This window comes from Gekko japonicus, unplaced genomic scaffold, assembly GCF_001447785.1.
Source record: "Gekko japonicus isolate JY-2015 unplaced genomic scaffold, Gekko_japonicus_V1.1 scaffold93, whole genome shotgun sequence".
NCBI classification, from domain to species: Eukaryota; Metazoa; Chordata; class Lepidosauria; order Squamata; family Gekkonidae; genus Gekko; species Gekko japonicus.
This window is the reverse complement of record NW_015160838.1, coordinates 1,229,551-1,242,553: the sequence shown is the minus strand read 5'-3', so window position 1 is coordinate 1,242,553 and position 13,003 is coordinate 1,229,551. Positions and strand designations below refer to the sequence as shown.

Sequence of the window (13,003 nt, the reverse complement as noted above, 5' to 3'; positions counted from 1 at the left end):
CTGTTACACTTGACCTGTAATGCTGGTTGTCATATTTCACTTTTTTAAAAAGTAGACTGCAAGAGTTTCTTCCCCCCCCCCCCCAAATGGGCTGGTATGTTTTCTAAGGCTCAGCACAAGGCAACAGTTCAAGGCCAGGTCTACCATTATAGTGGAAAGGTATGGGTAGACCTGTTCCCCAGGGTTTAAATATAATTTAAAAGAATTTATTCTGAGAACTTTACAAGGTTATGGAAGTAATCTTAAAAAAAAACTAATTTACATGATAGTTGAATGTGGACTCACTCACAACTTTAATGCTACTAGCTTTTTTCACTCACGAGTTAGAGGGAGTTTAGAGGGAACGATTTTCACAACTGCTTGGATCATTTCAGCTTGCTAACTGCAGCTGATGTTTCTTGAAATCATAAGCATCACCACTTCCTTGACTGTCTTGGTGGACAGTTGGAACAAGAACTTAGAAGGTCATTGGTGTTAAGAGATGGAATGATGTACCATTTTTTAAACTTCCTTAGAAAAATATAATCTGGCCAACTTTTATCCTGTCTATAACCTTGAGTGTGTGGAGGCAGAGCAGCTTCGGGCAGTTTTGAATGACACATCATTCTTTGACCCTTTCCAGTCTGTCTTCAGACCCTAAGACAGGACAGTGGCCAGTTCTGGTCCTGCCAGTGAATGACCTGCAGTCTACAGATCAGTAAAGGGAATTCTTTTCTACTGATTTTGTTGAATCGTTTATCGGTTTCTGATGCCATGCAGTCAATGATTCTGTTCTTCTGGATTGTTTACAATACCAAGCTGGAATCTTAAGGGGTGGTCCTCTAATGGTTTGTTTTTGGCTTATGGCCTGTGGTCTGTGGGATGTAGTTGGAGTTGCTGAGTCACCCATTCAGGATCTCTTACACGGAGTACCCCAGAGGCCAGTTCCGTCACCATAATACCTACATGAAGTTGCTGAGTGTGCTTATCCACAGCATTGGGATTGGGTATCCTCCATACACTGAGGACACCCACTTCTGTGTTTAAGCAAGCATCCAAGAATGGCTGGCTGTGGTCCTGAATGCATACTGAGTGAACAATGGATGCTAGTGGAGAATACTCATGTTCTAGAGGGTAGTGACTTACCAATGATAGGTCAGGTGGGGGATGTTCCTGAACCTAGCCTTACATTTTGAAAGCCATGGCTGGGAGTGTCTTTCCATTTACATCTAGTATGTAGATCGAGATGGGTAACCACGTAAGTCTGTCTGTAGCAGCAGAAAAGAGCAAGAGTTCAGTAGCCCCTTAAAGACATAACAAAATATGTGGCATGGTATGAGCTTTCATGAATCACTGCTCGCTTCTGCAGATACAGCTAGAATGGGAGTCCATCTGCCCTATTTAATAGAAAGTGGAATGATTTCAGATACCGAACAACATTAGCAGGCAGATAACAATGGCAGGTGAATGACAATAGCAGGCGTGATTGGATTTAGGTTCGATATGCCGAGGGGTAATAGGCATGGAGAAATGTCTGTAGGCTCTCTTCTTGATCCCTTCTTGACTTCTTTAACTTTGCTGTACTGATCTAGTCTTCTGTAGCTTTCAGACTTGACTACTGCAATGTAGTTCTATGTGGGACAGTCCTTGGAAACATATTGGAAACATATTTTTCAGAGAGGGGCTTGATTAGTCTGCCTCTGGTATTACTTGGAGGTCGCCCTTCCAAGTACTTGCCAGGGTCGGCCCTGCTTAGCTTCTGAGATCTGACGAGATCGGGCTTGCCTGGGGTATCCGGGTCAGGGCTCCACTAAGACCTTCTTGTGGCAGTCGTAGCTTAAGACTTGAGAGCAGGAGGATGCGCTCTTTACACATGAAAACTATCTGCATTGTTATCTTCCTTTCATTGCACATCCAGTTTTTATTTACATGGATTGCTATCTCATTTCACCCCTTCCTTCTTGCAGGCTCTGGGGATGCTCTTCTGGCATAAGCATAACATCGAGAAATCTCTGGCGGACCTGCCTAACTTTACCCCTTTCCCGGATGAATGGACGGTTGAAGACAAGGTCTTGTTTGAACAGGCTTTCAGTTTCCATGGGAAAACATTCCACCGAATTCAACAGATGGTAAGGAATCCCGGAGGCCACAGGCGAAGAAGATGTGTGTGATGGCCCTGGCGTAAGAGCAAGGGAGGCCCATGCGGGTCTGGATTCTTTGAAAAATACCAGTCTTTCTTGGGTTGCTCATTTTGTCTAGAAAGGTACGGGAATCCCGTAGAAGAAAGGGACTGGTGACATGTGAAAGTCTGAATAGCAAAAACATGACGTACGCTGGGTCTGGGGCAGAGTTAAGGTGATAGAAAGACAGGATTTCTCGGTATCTATTTCAATCAGAAGTTAAACCTATCTCAGTTGGCCTTCTGTGGGCTGACATTCAGGCTTCATCCCTAAGTGATGCTCCAGAGGAATGGCTTTTCTGCCTTGTGGAAGAGGAGCAGGGAGATTTTGCCAGTTCCCCCCATCCTGTTGCAGATTCCCAGTTTGAACACATGAAGTTGCTTTACTGAGTCAAGGTTCATCAAGGTCAGCCTTGTCTACTCAAACTGGCAGCAGCTCTGTGGGGTCTCAGGCAGAGGTCTTTCAGGTTGCCTACTAACCTGCTTCTCTTAGTTGGAGATGCCGGGGATGGGACTTGGGAACTTCTGCATGCCAGGCAGATGCTCTACCACTGAGCCATGGCCCCTCCCTGCACCGTTCTCTCAGTTCTGCTGGCCTGTTATAGCTACGTGCCATCACGCTGCAACTGACTCACGGTGAGTCCGGGACCTGGCAGGTTCTTTTTTTTTTTTTTTGAAAACATTTTATTAGGATATAATAAAGTCAAACATAAATCAAGCCTTATATAGTTATACATCCTACCCTCTTCCCTTCCTCCCCCCCCCCCACTCGGCTTCCCACAGTGCTCCAACCTCCTGTACGTTTCTTAGATGTTCTTCGTCCCTCCCTTCTTTTACTCCTATCTATAGGTAACTTATCACTCCATTTTTTATTCTTATATCTTTATCTATTTTTTAATATTCTTTAACCTTCAATAGTTATCAAAGCAAAATAAATTGTCCCTTACATCCCAATACTTTTCCAAATAGTCTTTAAAATCTTTCCAGTCTGCAAAAAAATCTTCTGCTTCCAGATTGTTAAGTTTCCTTGTCGTTTTGTCCATTTCAACCATGAAAAGTAGTTTCTTGATCCAGTCCCCAACTTCAGGAACCTTATCTTGTTTCCAATATTGTGCATAAATCATTCTGGCAGCTGTAATCATATACCACATCAATGTCCTTTTTGGTTCTTTCTTAAATTTACATTTCACAATTTTTTCCATTTCAGCATGAATCTCAACCCAAAACTGTTTTGCTTTTTCAGGGACCCGGCAGGTTCTAAAGGCAAGAGACAATCAGAAGTGGTTTGCCTTTGTCTTCCTCTGCATAGCAACCCCAGTTTTCCTTGGTGGTCTCCCATCCAAATACTAACTGTGTACGAGCCTGGTTAGCTTCCAAGTTCTGACGAGAGAAGGCTAAGGGTTATTCAGGCCACTGACCTGCAGGGACACCACTCTGGGGGGGACACAGAAAGGTGCAGTGAGGGGGGGAGGGGGAGAAGTTGCCTTCCTGTGGCGTGATTCTTCATACTGCTCAGGGTCCAAGCCGTAATGTAATTCGGTATCGGCTGTGAGAGAGCGCTCCACTGCAAGCCGCTGTCGTTGCCCAAGATCTCCGCCCACTTGCTTTTTATAAGAGCAGAAGCTTTCTTAATATTTATATCCACCGGAGACTGAGGGTCACACTAAAAGCTGTGTGCTGTTAATTAGTGGGAGCAACAGCTGTAACTAATTTGGGTTTGCCAAAGCTGCTGGCTTAATCGGCTGTCTTAACGCGCTCCCTCTCCCTTCTTCCGAGGCATTCTCAGCTCTGTGTACCTAACTTTTTTTTTTAAGGGCAGAACTAGATGTGCTGCTTGACGTGGGTCTGTTGCCAGAATTAAAGTAAAAAAATGCCTGCCCCATGTTGAATTCTTCCTTCTCTCCCACCCCCCAATGTTTGGCTGACTTATCTTTATCGATTAGCTGCCCCTGGCGGTAGCCAATGATATAGAGCGGAGTTGGGTGGAAAAAACTATTGTTGCAGCATGCGGGTAGATCTGCTTAAGCACTTTCTCTCTCCGATAAGCCAGTGCTGAGTTGTGTCTTCATCCTATCCAACTTCTGCCTTTTTGCGACAAGCAAATGTTGACTTTTATGTTTAACGAAAGGAGGGAATTTTAAGAACCGAAGTGTACCTTGCTGGAATCTCCTTACTATGCCTTCAAGTACTCATCAAGTGGAACAGTTTGGCAGGCAGAAATTTGCAGAGAAGTCTAGATTTTGGGTGGGTTGAGGTTTGGGGGTGGCTTAGTGGCAGAGCGTCTGCTTTGTGACCGCAAGGTCCCAGGTTCACTCCCCGGCATCTCCAGTTCAAAGGATCAGACAGTAGGTGATGCGAAAGACCTCAGAGCCAAATGTAGGCAAAGCAGACAAAGAGTGTTGTTGGTGGGCCGAGGAGCTGACTCCGTAGAAGACAGCTTTGTGCCTACGTGTGAGACTTAAAGGTGCCCTTCTTTTGCATGTGCAGACCTTTGACTTTTACATTTGCATGCTTCTCGGCCAGATAAAAATGATCCCTTATTGGCATATTTAAGAAATTGGAACAAAAAGCGAAGCTGACGTCTCTGTGTGCGGTCCGTTGCTCTGCAGCCAGTAGTGGGGGGAAATTGAGCAGATGGTTCCAAAGATGTCAGAGTGGTTGGGGTTTCTCGTAAAGTTTGTCGGAGGAAAGGGCTTTCCTAATCCTCCTCAGAAATTCATTCTTCTGACATTTAGAAGCCTACCGCGAGGACATCTGTGGGGTCTTCCTGTCACTTCAGATCATCCCCGTGGCACCCCGTCGATGCTGAATAAAAGCAAAAGAAGAGTCAGCTCCCTGCATTAAGGAGTTTACAGTCTAGATATTGAGGAAGATATGGCAGGGGTGGGGTTAACAAAAGATAAATGGAGCGAACGCGCTTACGTTTCATTTCACTTGGGGATGAGGACTTCAAAACCGGGAAAGGCAGTCTTTCCTTTGGCCTGAGTGCCGCTCCCCTCAACATTTATCTGTGTCCTTCCAAAGGGGGGGGGGGTGTGGGAGGAGGAAGATGAGGATTGTGTGGTTGTGCAAGTCAATGGTTTTGCTTGATGCATGCGCTTAGTCATGCGATTATGGATGGGGGGAAAACACTTTGTGAGCAGAATTCTAGGGGAGCATGGAGGCACCAGTGCAAGGGTTTACACACACACATTTTCACGGATGGTCCACACTCCTAGTTCTAATTTTAAGCAATTGCTGCTTTACAGGAGGGGATCCCCCCCGTCCTACTGGCTTCCAGACTTTCCTTCTGAATCCCAGCTTTGACTTGAGTCTATTCCAACTCCACACCCCTCCTTTGGAGGTGGAGGAGGGCACTGCCAGGCTGACTAAAATAAAGTGGGGTGCCACTGTCTGATATGCACGTCGGTGGTTGCCTTCCTCTGGTTAGCTGGATTTCTCTCGCTGCTCTTAGTACGAGGCATACCAACCTGCTTTCGCCACAGCTGCTTGACCATCTAGAGCAGGGGTGGCCAAACTTGCTTAACGTAAGAGCCACACAGACTAAACGTCAGATGTTTGAGAGCCACAAGACGTGAACAAATATTACATGTTTTTGCTGGGAAATATGCAAATTTGCTTTTTATTAACATTAAATGAGACTGCAAAAATGATAACAAAAGCGGTAAAAGCAGATATTGATAATGATATTTATTTGTCCAGTGATATTTGTTTGCTTCCCCAGCTGCCCTGCCAGGAGTCGCACAATTAGGGCTCTTTTTGTAGCAGGTACTCATTTGCATATTAAGTGACACACCCCTAATGTAGCCAATCCTGTAAGAAGAGCTCTGTAAGCTCTTAGAGAATTGGCTACATTAGGGGTGTGTGGCCTAATATGCAAAGGAGTTCCTGCTACAAAAAGAGCCCTGCGATATGTATAAAAGAGCCACATGTGGCTCCCGAGCCATAGTTTAGCCACCCCTGATCTGGAGGTACAGCTGCACATCAGTGTAAACTCAGTGTCCGGGGCCTGTGAGAGTGGCCTTGCTCCTTGTACCCATTTGTGCTAGTGTGGCACAGTGAGCAGATGATCGAGCTAGAATCAGGGAGGCTCGAGTTCAAATCCCCGTTCTGTTACCAAGCTCCACGGGTAACCTTGGCTAGCTTAAATGGCCTCACAGTGTGGTTGTGAGGCTAAACTGGAGAAGGGAGGATGTGCCCTGGCTTCCTTGGAGGAAAGTGTTGCACAAATATAATTAATCTTAACGATTTAAAGAGGCGCATATAGTCCGATGCCTGTGCCTGCTTGATTTACATCCGCGCCTTGCAAAAAAAATCAATCCAGCGTGGGATCCCTGAGCAACAAAGAATCAACTGCTCTGCATAGCCAGCTGAAATGTAACCATAAAACCTGATAATTAGAGCAGCCCTTATCCTTCAAAATTAAGGATGTGTTTATGTGTGCGGATGGGGAGGGGGAAGAGGATAACAATCACACATTCTTAGTAGTTACCGAAGAAGTGAAATGCCAAAGTAACATGGCACATAGAACGAGCTTCTTCAAAACGCTTTATCAGACTGGATGTTTAACCCCCCAAAAAGTGTGCCTGGGCATTAGGAGCTGGGAACAGATCTTCTAGGCCATGATCTTAAGACCTCACTGTCTGCATTAGAGCTGCCAACCTCCAGGTGGAACCTGGAGATCTCCTGCTTTTACAACTGATCTCCAGATTACAGAGATCAGCTCCCCCTGGAGAAAATGGCTGCTTTGGAGGGTGGACTCTATGGCACTGGACCACACCGAGGTCCCTCCTGTCTGCAAACCTTGCTCTCTGCAGGCTCCACCTCTAAACTCTCCAGATATTTCCCAGCTCAGAGCTGGCAGCCCTAGTCTGCATCCAGTTTAAGATGGTTTGCTCACTTTTGTAGGACCAGGATAGGAATAGCTGGTGTCAGACATACCACTGGCCTGCTGGAAGAAGAAATAGAAGCCATCCCACTGGGAATGCAACAATCAATAGTTAAGAAATGCTGAGACAGGGCTAGAGAGGCCAGGGTTAGCCGCCTCACCTTATGTCCATTTTTGCAAGTGCACTAATTTGAGTCTGCACTCATAAGCAGGAGAAGGCATTTGGGCAGAAGACTGGAGTTTGCAAAATTCAAATACGATGTGGGCCGTAAGCACGCCTTTTCATTTTTGAAGCAACAACAGAAAAGCAAAAAATTGAGAGGCGGCTCCTTAATTGCAAATTGCGCCTTCTGAAGCAGGCTTGACTAGAAGCGAAAGCAGAACAATTGATAACGTAATTAGTCGTTAAGTAAGTGAGAATGCAGCCTGACTAAAGCAGTGTAGTGTTGAGGGCAAAGGAAACGGTGAGAGCTGGAAAAAGAAGGTGTCACACTGTGAAATGGAAGGTTGGCCACTGAAAGGCCAAGTGAACGGAAACAAATACAAGAGCTGGAAGCTTCAGCCAGCACTTCAGAAGCATTTTCTTTTGAAGTGTACCTCCTGTTCTGTGACTTAAGGCACTGGCTGTTGCCACAAAAGCTGCACCATTAATACAGGCAAGCCCGATTTTGTCAGATCTTGGGAGCTAAGCAGGGTCGACTCTGGCAAGTACTTGGATGGGAGACTTCCTTGGAATACCAGCAGTCGGGAGGCAGGGGCAGGCTTTATTCAGCCAGCTCTCTGAATATCCTCCAGGCCCCCAGTAGGGGTCAGTCACCAGTGGTCACCGTGACTTCCGGGTGCGTGCGCACACACACACACACACTCACATGTGCGCGCACACAGACATACACAAACACATATGAAAAAAGTTTGTTCTTTGGTGAAGTTGCTTTGTGTTAGATTCACTTTGGGGGGGGTTCTTGTGTTTTTATATCGAGAATCTCACATTTTATGTACATTCAGATTCTTACATTTTACATTGTAATAGCTCTGGCTTCTCCAATAGTGTTTCTATGGGGGGGCCCACACGGAATTCTTGGTTTTACATTTTTGTGGGTTTCCTCCATAGGAAACAATGGAGGACAAACGGGGGCACCTTGTTGAGGGGCCCACAGAATTAGACCCCTTGGTCCAATTGACTTGAAATTTGGGGATTATTTAAAGGAGAGGCACCAGGAGCTCCCCTGCAATTTTGGCGCCATTACCTTTTTAAAAACACCATCCCAGTCTCCCAGAAAGGTTCCCCATAGGTAATAATGAAGCCAAAAATATTGGATTCCCTCCCCCAAAGGAAAAAAGTACAAAAAAATACCCCCCCCCCAAAAAAAAAGCTGGACCATTTCTGGAAAAGTATCCAAGATGCCAATTAATTTGCACTCGGTTTCTGGAGCAGCACCAAGATGTGGCACCGCTGGGCAATTGTGCTCTTGGCACTTTACATTCTGAGGTCAGGCATAAACAGAATTGGTTTGCACTTCTGAGGATAATATAAGATTCCCAGCTCTGACTTGGCAAATTCCTGGAGATTAGGAGATGGAGCCTTCAGAGGGGGAGGGGTTTGGGGAGGGAAAGGACCTCAGCGGGCTATGGTGTCATAGAATCCACCCTCCAAAGTGGCCGTTTTCTCCAGGGGAACTGTTCCCTATCATCTGGAGATCACTTGGAATTCCAGGAGATCTCTGGGCCCCACCTGGAGGTTGGCAACCCTGCTCTGCCGGCACCACAACATGATGGTGGGTGGCTTCTGCTCAGAGTGGGATTGTGGAACTTTCCCAGGCACTCTAGTCCAGAACTGGAACACGGCAAGAGTCCTGGTGACACCCATCTTCTGTGTTTCTCAGCTTCCAGACAAGTCGATAGCGAGCCTGGTGAAGTTCTACTACTCATGGAAAAAAACGAGAACTAAAACGAGTGTTATGGACCGTCATGCAAGAAAACAGAAAAGAGAGCGGGAGGAAAGGTAAGTGTGTAAATGGACTTGCAAGGTTAAGGATCTGGAGATGAGGATCTAGATATTGCAAGGTTAAGGATCTGGAGATGAGGATCTAGATATTTTGCCCGCTTAATTCGTCTACTGTGCAGATAAATATTTATTTGCTTTTTTTAGTCCCCCTTTCTCACTGTGACTCAGGGCCAGACTCCCAAATGTGCTAAAATTATTTGGTCAATCAAAGCCCAGTACAAAACTTGGTGACATTTGAATGATAGTGTTTGTATCTGACTGCAGAGATTCCTGGTGAAACAAAGCTATTTAGTCAATCAGCAAGCAGATTACAAAACGTGATAACATTTGAGTCTTAACACCAAAGATCCTTAGGAAAACAACATAATGCAGTGAGGCTGGGACTGAAGATCTGGAAGGAAAAGGACACATTATCTCTGGCAAAGGTCAGCTCCTGAGCTGATCCATCACAACCACAGCTTTACTCCCTCTAAAAGAATTCTCTCCAAAATAGTTCTGTTTGCACATTTTACAGAACAATAGACTTTTGGGGACCTTCCTAATAGCCCCCTTATATTTTTTTTTTGGGGGGGAGGGGAGTTGCATACAGAAATATAGCCGATTTGAGATACTGGCACAAATTTGTTTCAGTCATTTTAAATAGCAGTGCTACTCAAGATGGGTGCAAGGTGGAAAAGGTGGATATTCGATGGGTAATATTATGCAAACTAGGGGGTTGTACTTTTTCAAAGCACTTGAAGAACAAAGCTTGTCAACTTTCTGCCGCTATGCAAATGGTTGCCATGTTGCTGGGAACGCTTCCTCTTCTCTTGAGCTGATAATGTAAGCATCTCTTGTGTTTTATGGCCCTCTTCTTTTTAGAGTCCTATTTTTATAGTCCCCCTTCTTTTTAGAGTCCTATTGCATAGGGCATTGGTCCCCAACACGGTGCCCACTGCTACCTTTACTGGCGTCCACCAAGTGTTTTTAGAAAGTGGATAGGACCAAGTGGGACGCTTGCCCAGCAGGGCTTCTGATTGGCTACTGGTGATTGGATCAGCCACACAGATTAAAATAACAAGTCATGACAGACCAACCTTATCTCCTTTTTTGACAGAGTTACTAAAATAGTTGATTCTGGCAATGCTGTAGACATAGTGTATCTAGATTATTTGGTGGTAACAGCCAAAACAGTGTTGGTTTTATTCTTTCTCACACTCCTCTTGTGTGTGTTTTTTTAAAAAATTACCACTCTTACCCCCTGCACTTGAGCTTCCTCTATGTGTGGCTCTACTTCCTGCAGTGGCCATTTAAGGTTGACTCCACCTCTTGTTGCAGCCATTTTGTGGTTTGGGCCCCCCACCCTGTGTCTGAATTCCAAAGGTACCCACAGGCTCAAAAAGGTTGGGGACCCTTGGTACAGGGTCACTGTGCAGCCACAGTGTCTGTCCAAACAAATCTTCACACAGCTAGTTGTGTTTGCTGTGGGTGTACCATTGTTTCACCTCTCAAGTGCTCATCCTCCGTTGAAAGCATGGCCAGGGCTCTTGGGCATTGAAGGACTTCTGTTGTTCAAATGTACAGATGTGCTCATTGTGGATGTACCCCATCACAAACACAGCTGCTGAGTAAATGAACTGAACTGAAACGAAATCCAGTGAAGATGAAGGTCCTGTGCCTCCGGGGGCGGGGGGGGGGGGGCGCCTTGGAAATTCACTTGCCACCCGTTGATGGGGCACCTCAGACACTAATGCCAGTGGTGAGGAGTTTAGGTATGACGTTGGATGCCTCACTTTCTATGGAGGCCCAAGTCATATCAGTTGCCCAGTCAGCCTTCTACCATCTTCATCTGGTCAGGCAACTGGTCCCTTACCTCTCCCCCTGCGATCTAGCCACAGTGGTCCATGCAATGGTCGCCTCTGGACTAGACTACTGCAACTCACTCTACACAGGGCTGCCCTTGTCCCTGATCCAGAAGCTTCAGCTGGTGCAAAATGCAGCGGTGTGCCTCCTGTCTGGAGCACCTGTGCAGGTGCACATACAGCCAGTAGTGCGCCACCTGCATTGGCTACCAGTTGTATACGGAATCAGATTCAAGGTCTTAGTGCTACAGGAGCGACTCTCCCCATATGGTCCCCAGAGAACCCTGTGCACCTCTCAACAGCATCTTATGGTGGTCCCTGGAGGCATTCGTTTAGCCTTGGCCAGGGCCTTTTCGACCCTGTCCCTGGCATGGTGGAACACTCTTCCAGGTGACATCCGGACCCTGCGGGATCTGTTATGTTTCTGCAGGCGTGTTTGTAGGAAACTGCAGCCAACGTGTAAATTCCTTGTTTGTGAGATTGGATTCTCTGGAAAGTGTGATCCTTGCTCAGGGTTTTCTTTCCCTTCTCGTAGCACTGTGCTACTTTCTCAATTGTGCTTTATTCCTAAACTGGAAGGAATATGATCTTTTTCTTATTTTTTTTGCAATGCATGAGTAATTCTGTACTATTGCTTATAAAATTTAGGCTCTATAAAAGACCATGCTTGTGATTAAGTATCGCATTACAGTCATCAGGCAAAAATTTTGCAGTTGAAAGGCCTACCACATACAGTGATTTAGATATTTTTTGGCCCTTTTGGTAGGGGTCATCCAACCAGTTCTGTATTGCTTATTCCATGGGCAGGCAACCAGAAGACGTAAAAGAGTTCCCAATGAGAAGCAGGCTCAGGAGTGGGTAGCAGCCATTGGTTCTGCAGTCCATCTGTCCTTTCCTTATTCTGTAGGGCTGGAGGTTTGTTTCTGTAGGTTTGGTCCCCGGAAATGTTCTTTGAAGATACACCCGAGTCTAGATTTTTTGCATTAATTCAGTGTTCTTGCAATGCAGGAATATTGATTTGAAATAGTCTGAGAGCCTGTTGCTATGGAGATGGTGATTCCACTGCTATAATTCAGGAAGGGGCCCGGCTGGCACATGTTAGTTTTTTTTTGTTAATTTTTTGCCAGCTTTGCAGTGGTTTCAGCAGTAACACCAAAACTGTGGGTCTAGGTCATGCTGGCTTTAATGATTGTGAGCTGCCTGAGACGTGTGTGCAAATTTGGAAAGCTGTGGTGGTGGTGGTGGGCTGTTCGTATTAAATATATCATTGAAATGAGCTATGATCTCTGGACGGCAAGAGCCATTACAGCCAGTGCTTCTTTTTTAAAAAAATTGTTTCTGCAGACAAGCAATGTCTGAATGTACAGATATGATTAAAGCAACCCTGTTGCCCTTAAGGGTTGCAGTCTGCAGCGGCTGCTTATGGTAATCGGAGCAGAGATCTGTACAGCTCAGGAAGCTGCAGATCCTTGTCTCATAAGCGACTTCTGCAGGGCGTCAGATTGACACTTTTCTAGCTTCAACACGGTTGTCTCAAAACTGTCACAGTCAAACCTGAGCAGGTTTTGTTAGGTCTCTCTTTTCTTTTCTTTTTCCCCAAGAGCACTTCCACCTGCTTTGCTGTTAGTGTTAGAAAAAGGTGGAGGGGGGGAGCAAAGTCTATTTCGTGCCTCATTTTTATGGCTCATCTTTATGTTGTTTGTGGGTCTTCTGCTTTACTCAAGCAGGACTAGAGCAGAATTTATGCACAAACTTAAGTAAATGACCGTTTGTTATTTATTTATTATTTTCAATTTATATCCCGCCTTGCCGGGGAACTGCCGATTACGGGCTGCAGATTATGAGGATAATTTCAGAGGGTAGCCATGTTGACCTGCAATCAAAGAGTGGGATTGGGGGGGGGTGAACTTTTGAGAGTCAGAGCTCCCATACTTGACAAAGGAAGCTTTGAGCCTTGAAAGCTGGCATCTTACATATTGTGTGTTCTCCCCCCCCCCAAATCTCGTTCAGATATCTGTACTTCTAAGTGTTGAAGTTTTAAGTAGCAAAGGTTACCAGATCTTCAGATGGGAGAGGGTATGGCCCAAACCAAATCCAAGTAAAGATTTATA

At 45.7% G+C, this 13,003-nt stretch overlaps 1 protein-coding gene across 1 annotated transcript in view; it reads left to right on the top strand.

Annotated features, from left to right (window-relative positions):
* RCOR1 (REST corepressor 1) overlaps positions 1-13,003 on the top strand; it is a 191,038-nt gene that overhangs the window by 146,373 nt on the left and 31,662 nt on the right. The window contains exons 5-6 of the mRNA XM_015418469.1: positions 1,947-2,108; positions 8,930-9,048. Of these exons, the coding sequence (XP_015273955.1) occupies positions 1,947-2,108; positions 8,930-9,048 (281 nt within the window). The remainder of the gene's footprint in view (positions 1-1,946; positions 2,109-8,929; positions 9,049-13,003) is intronic.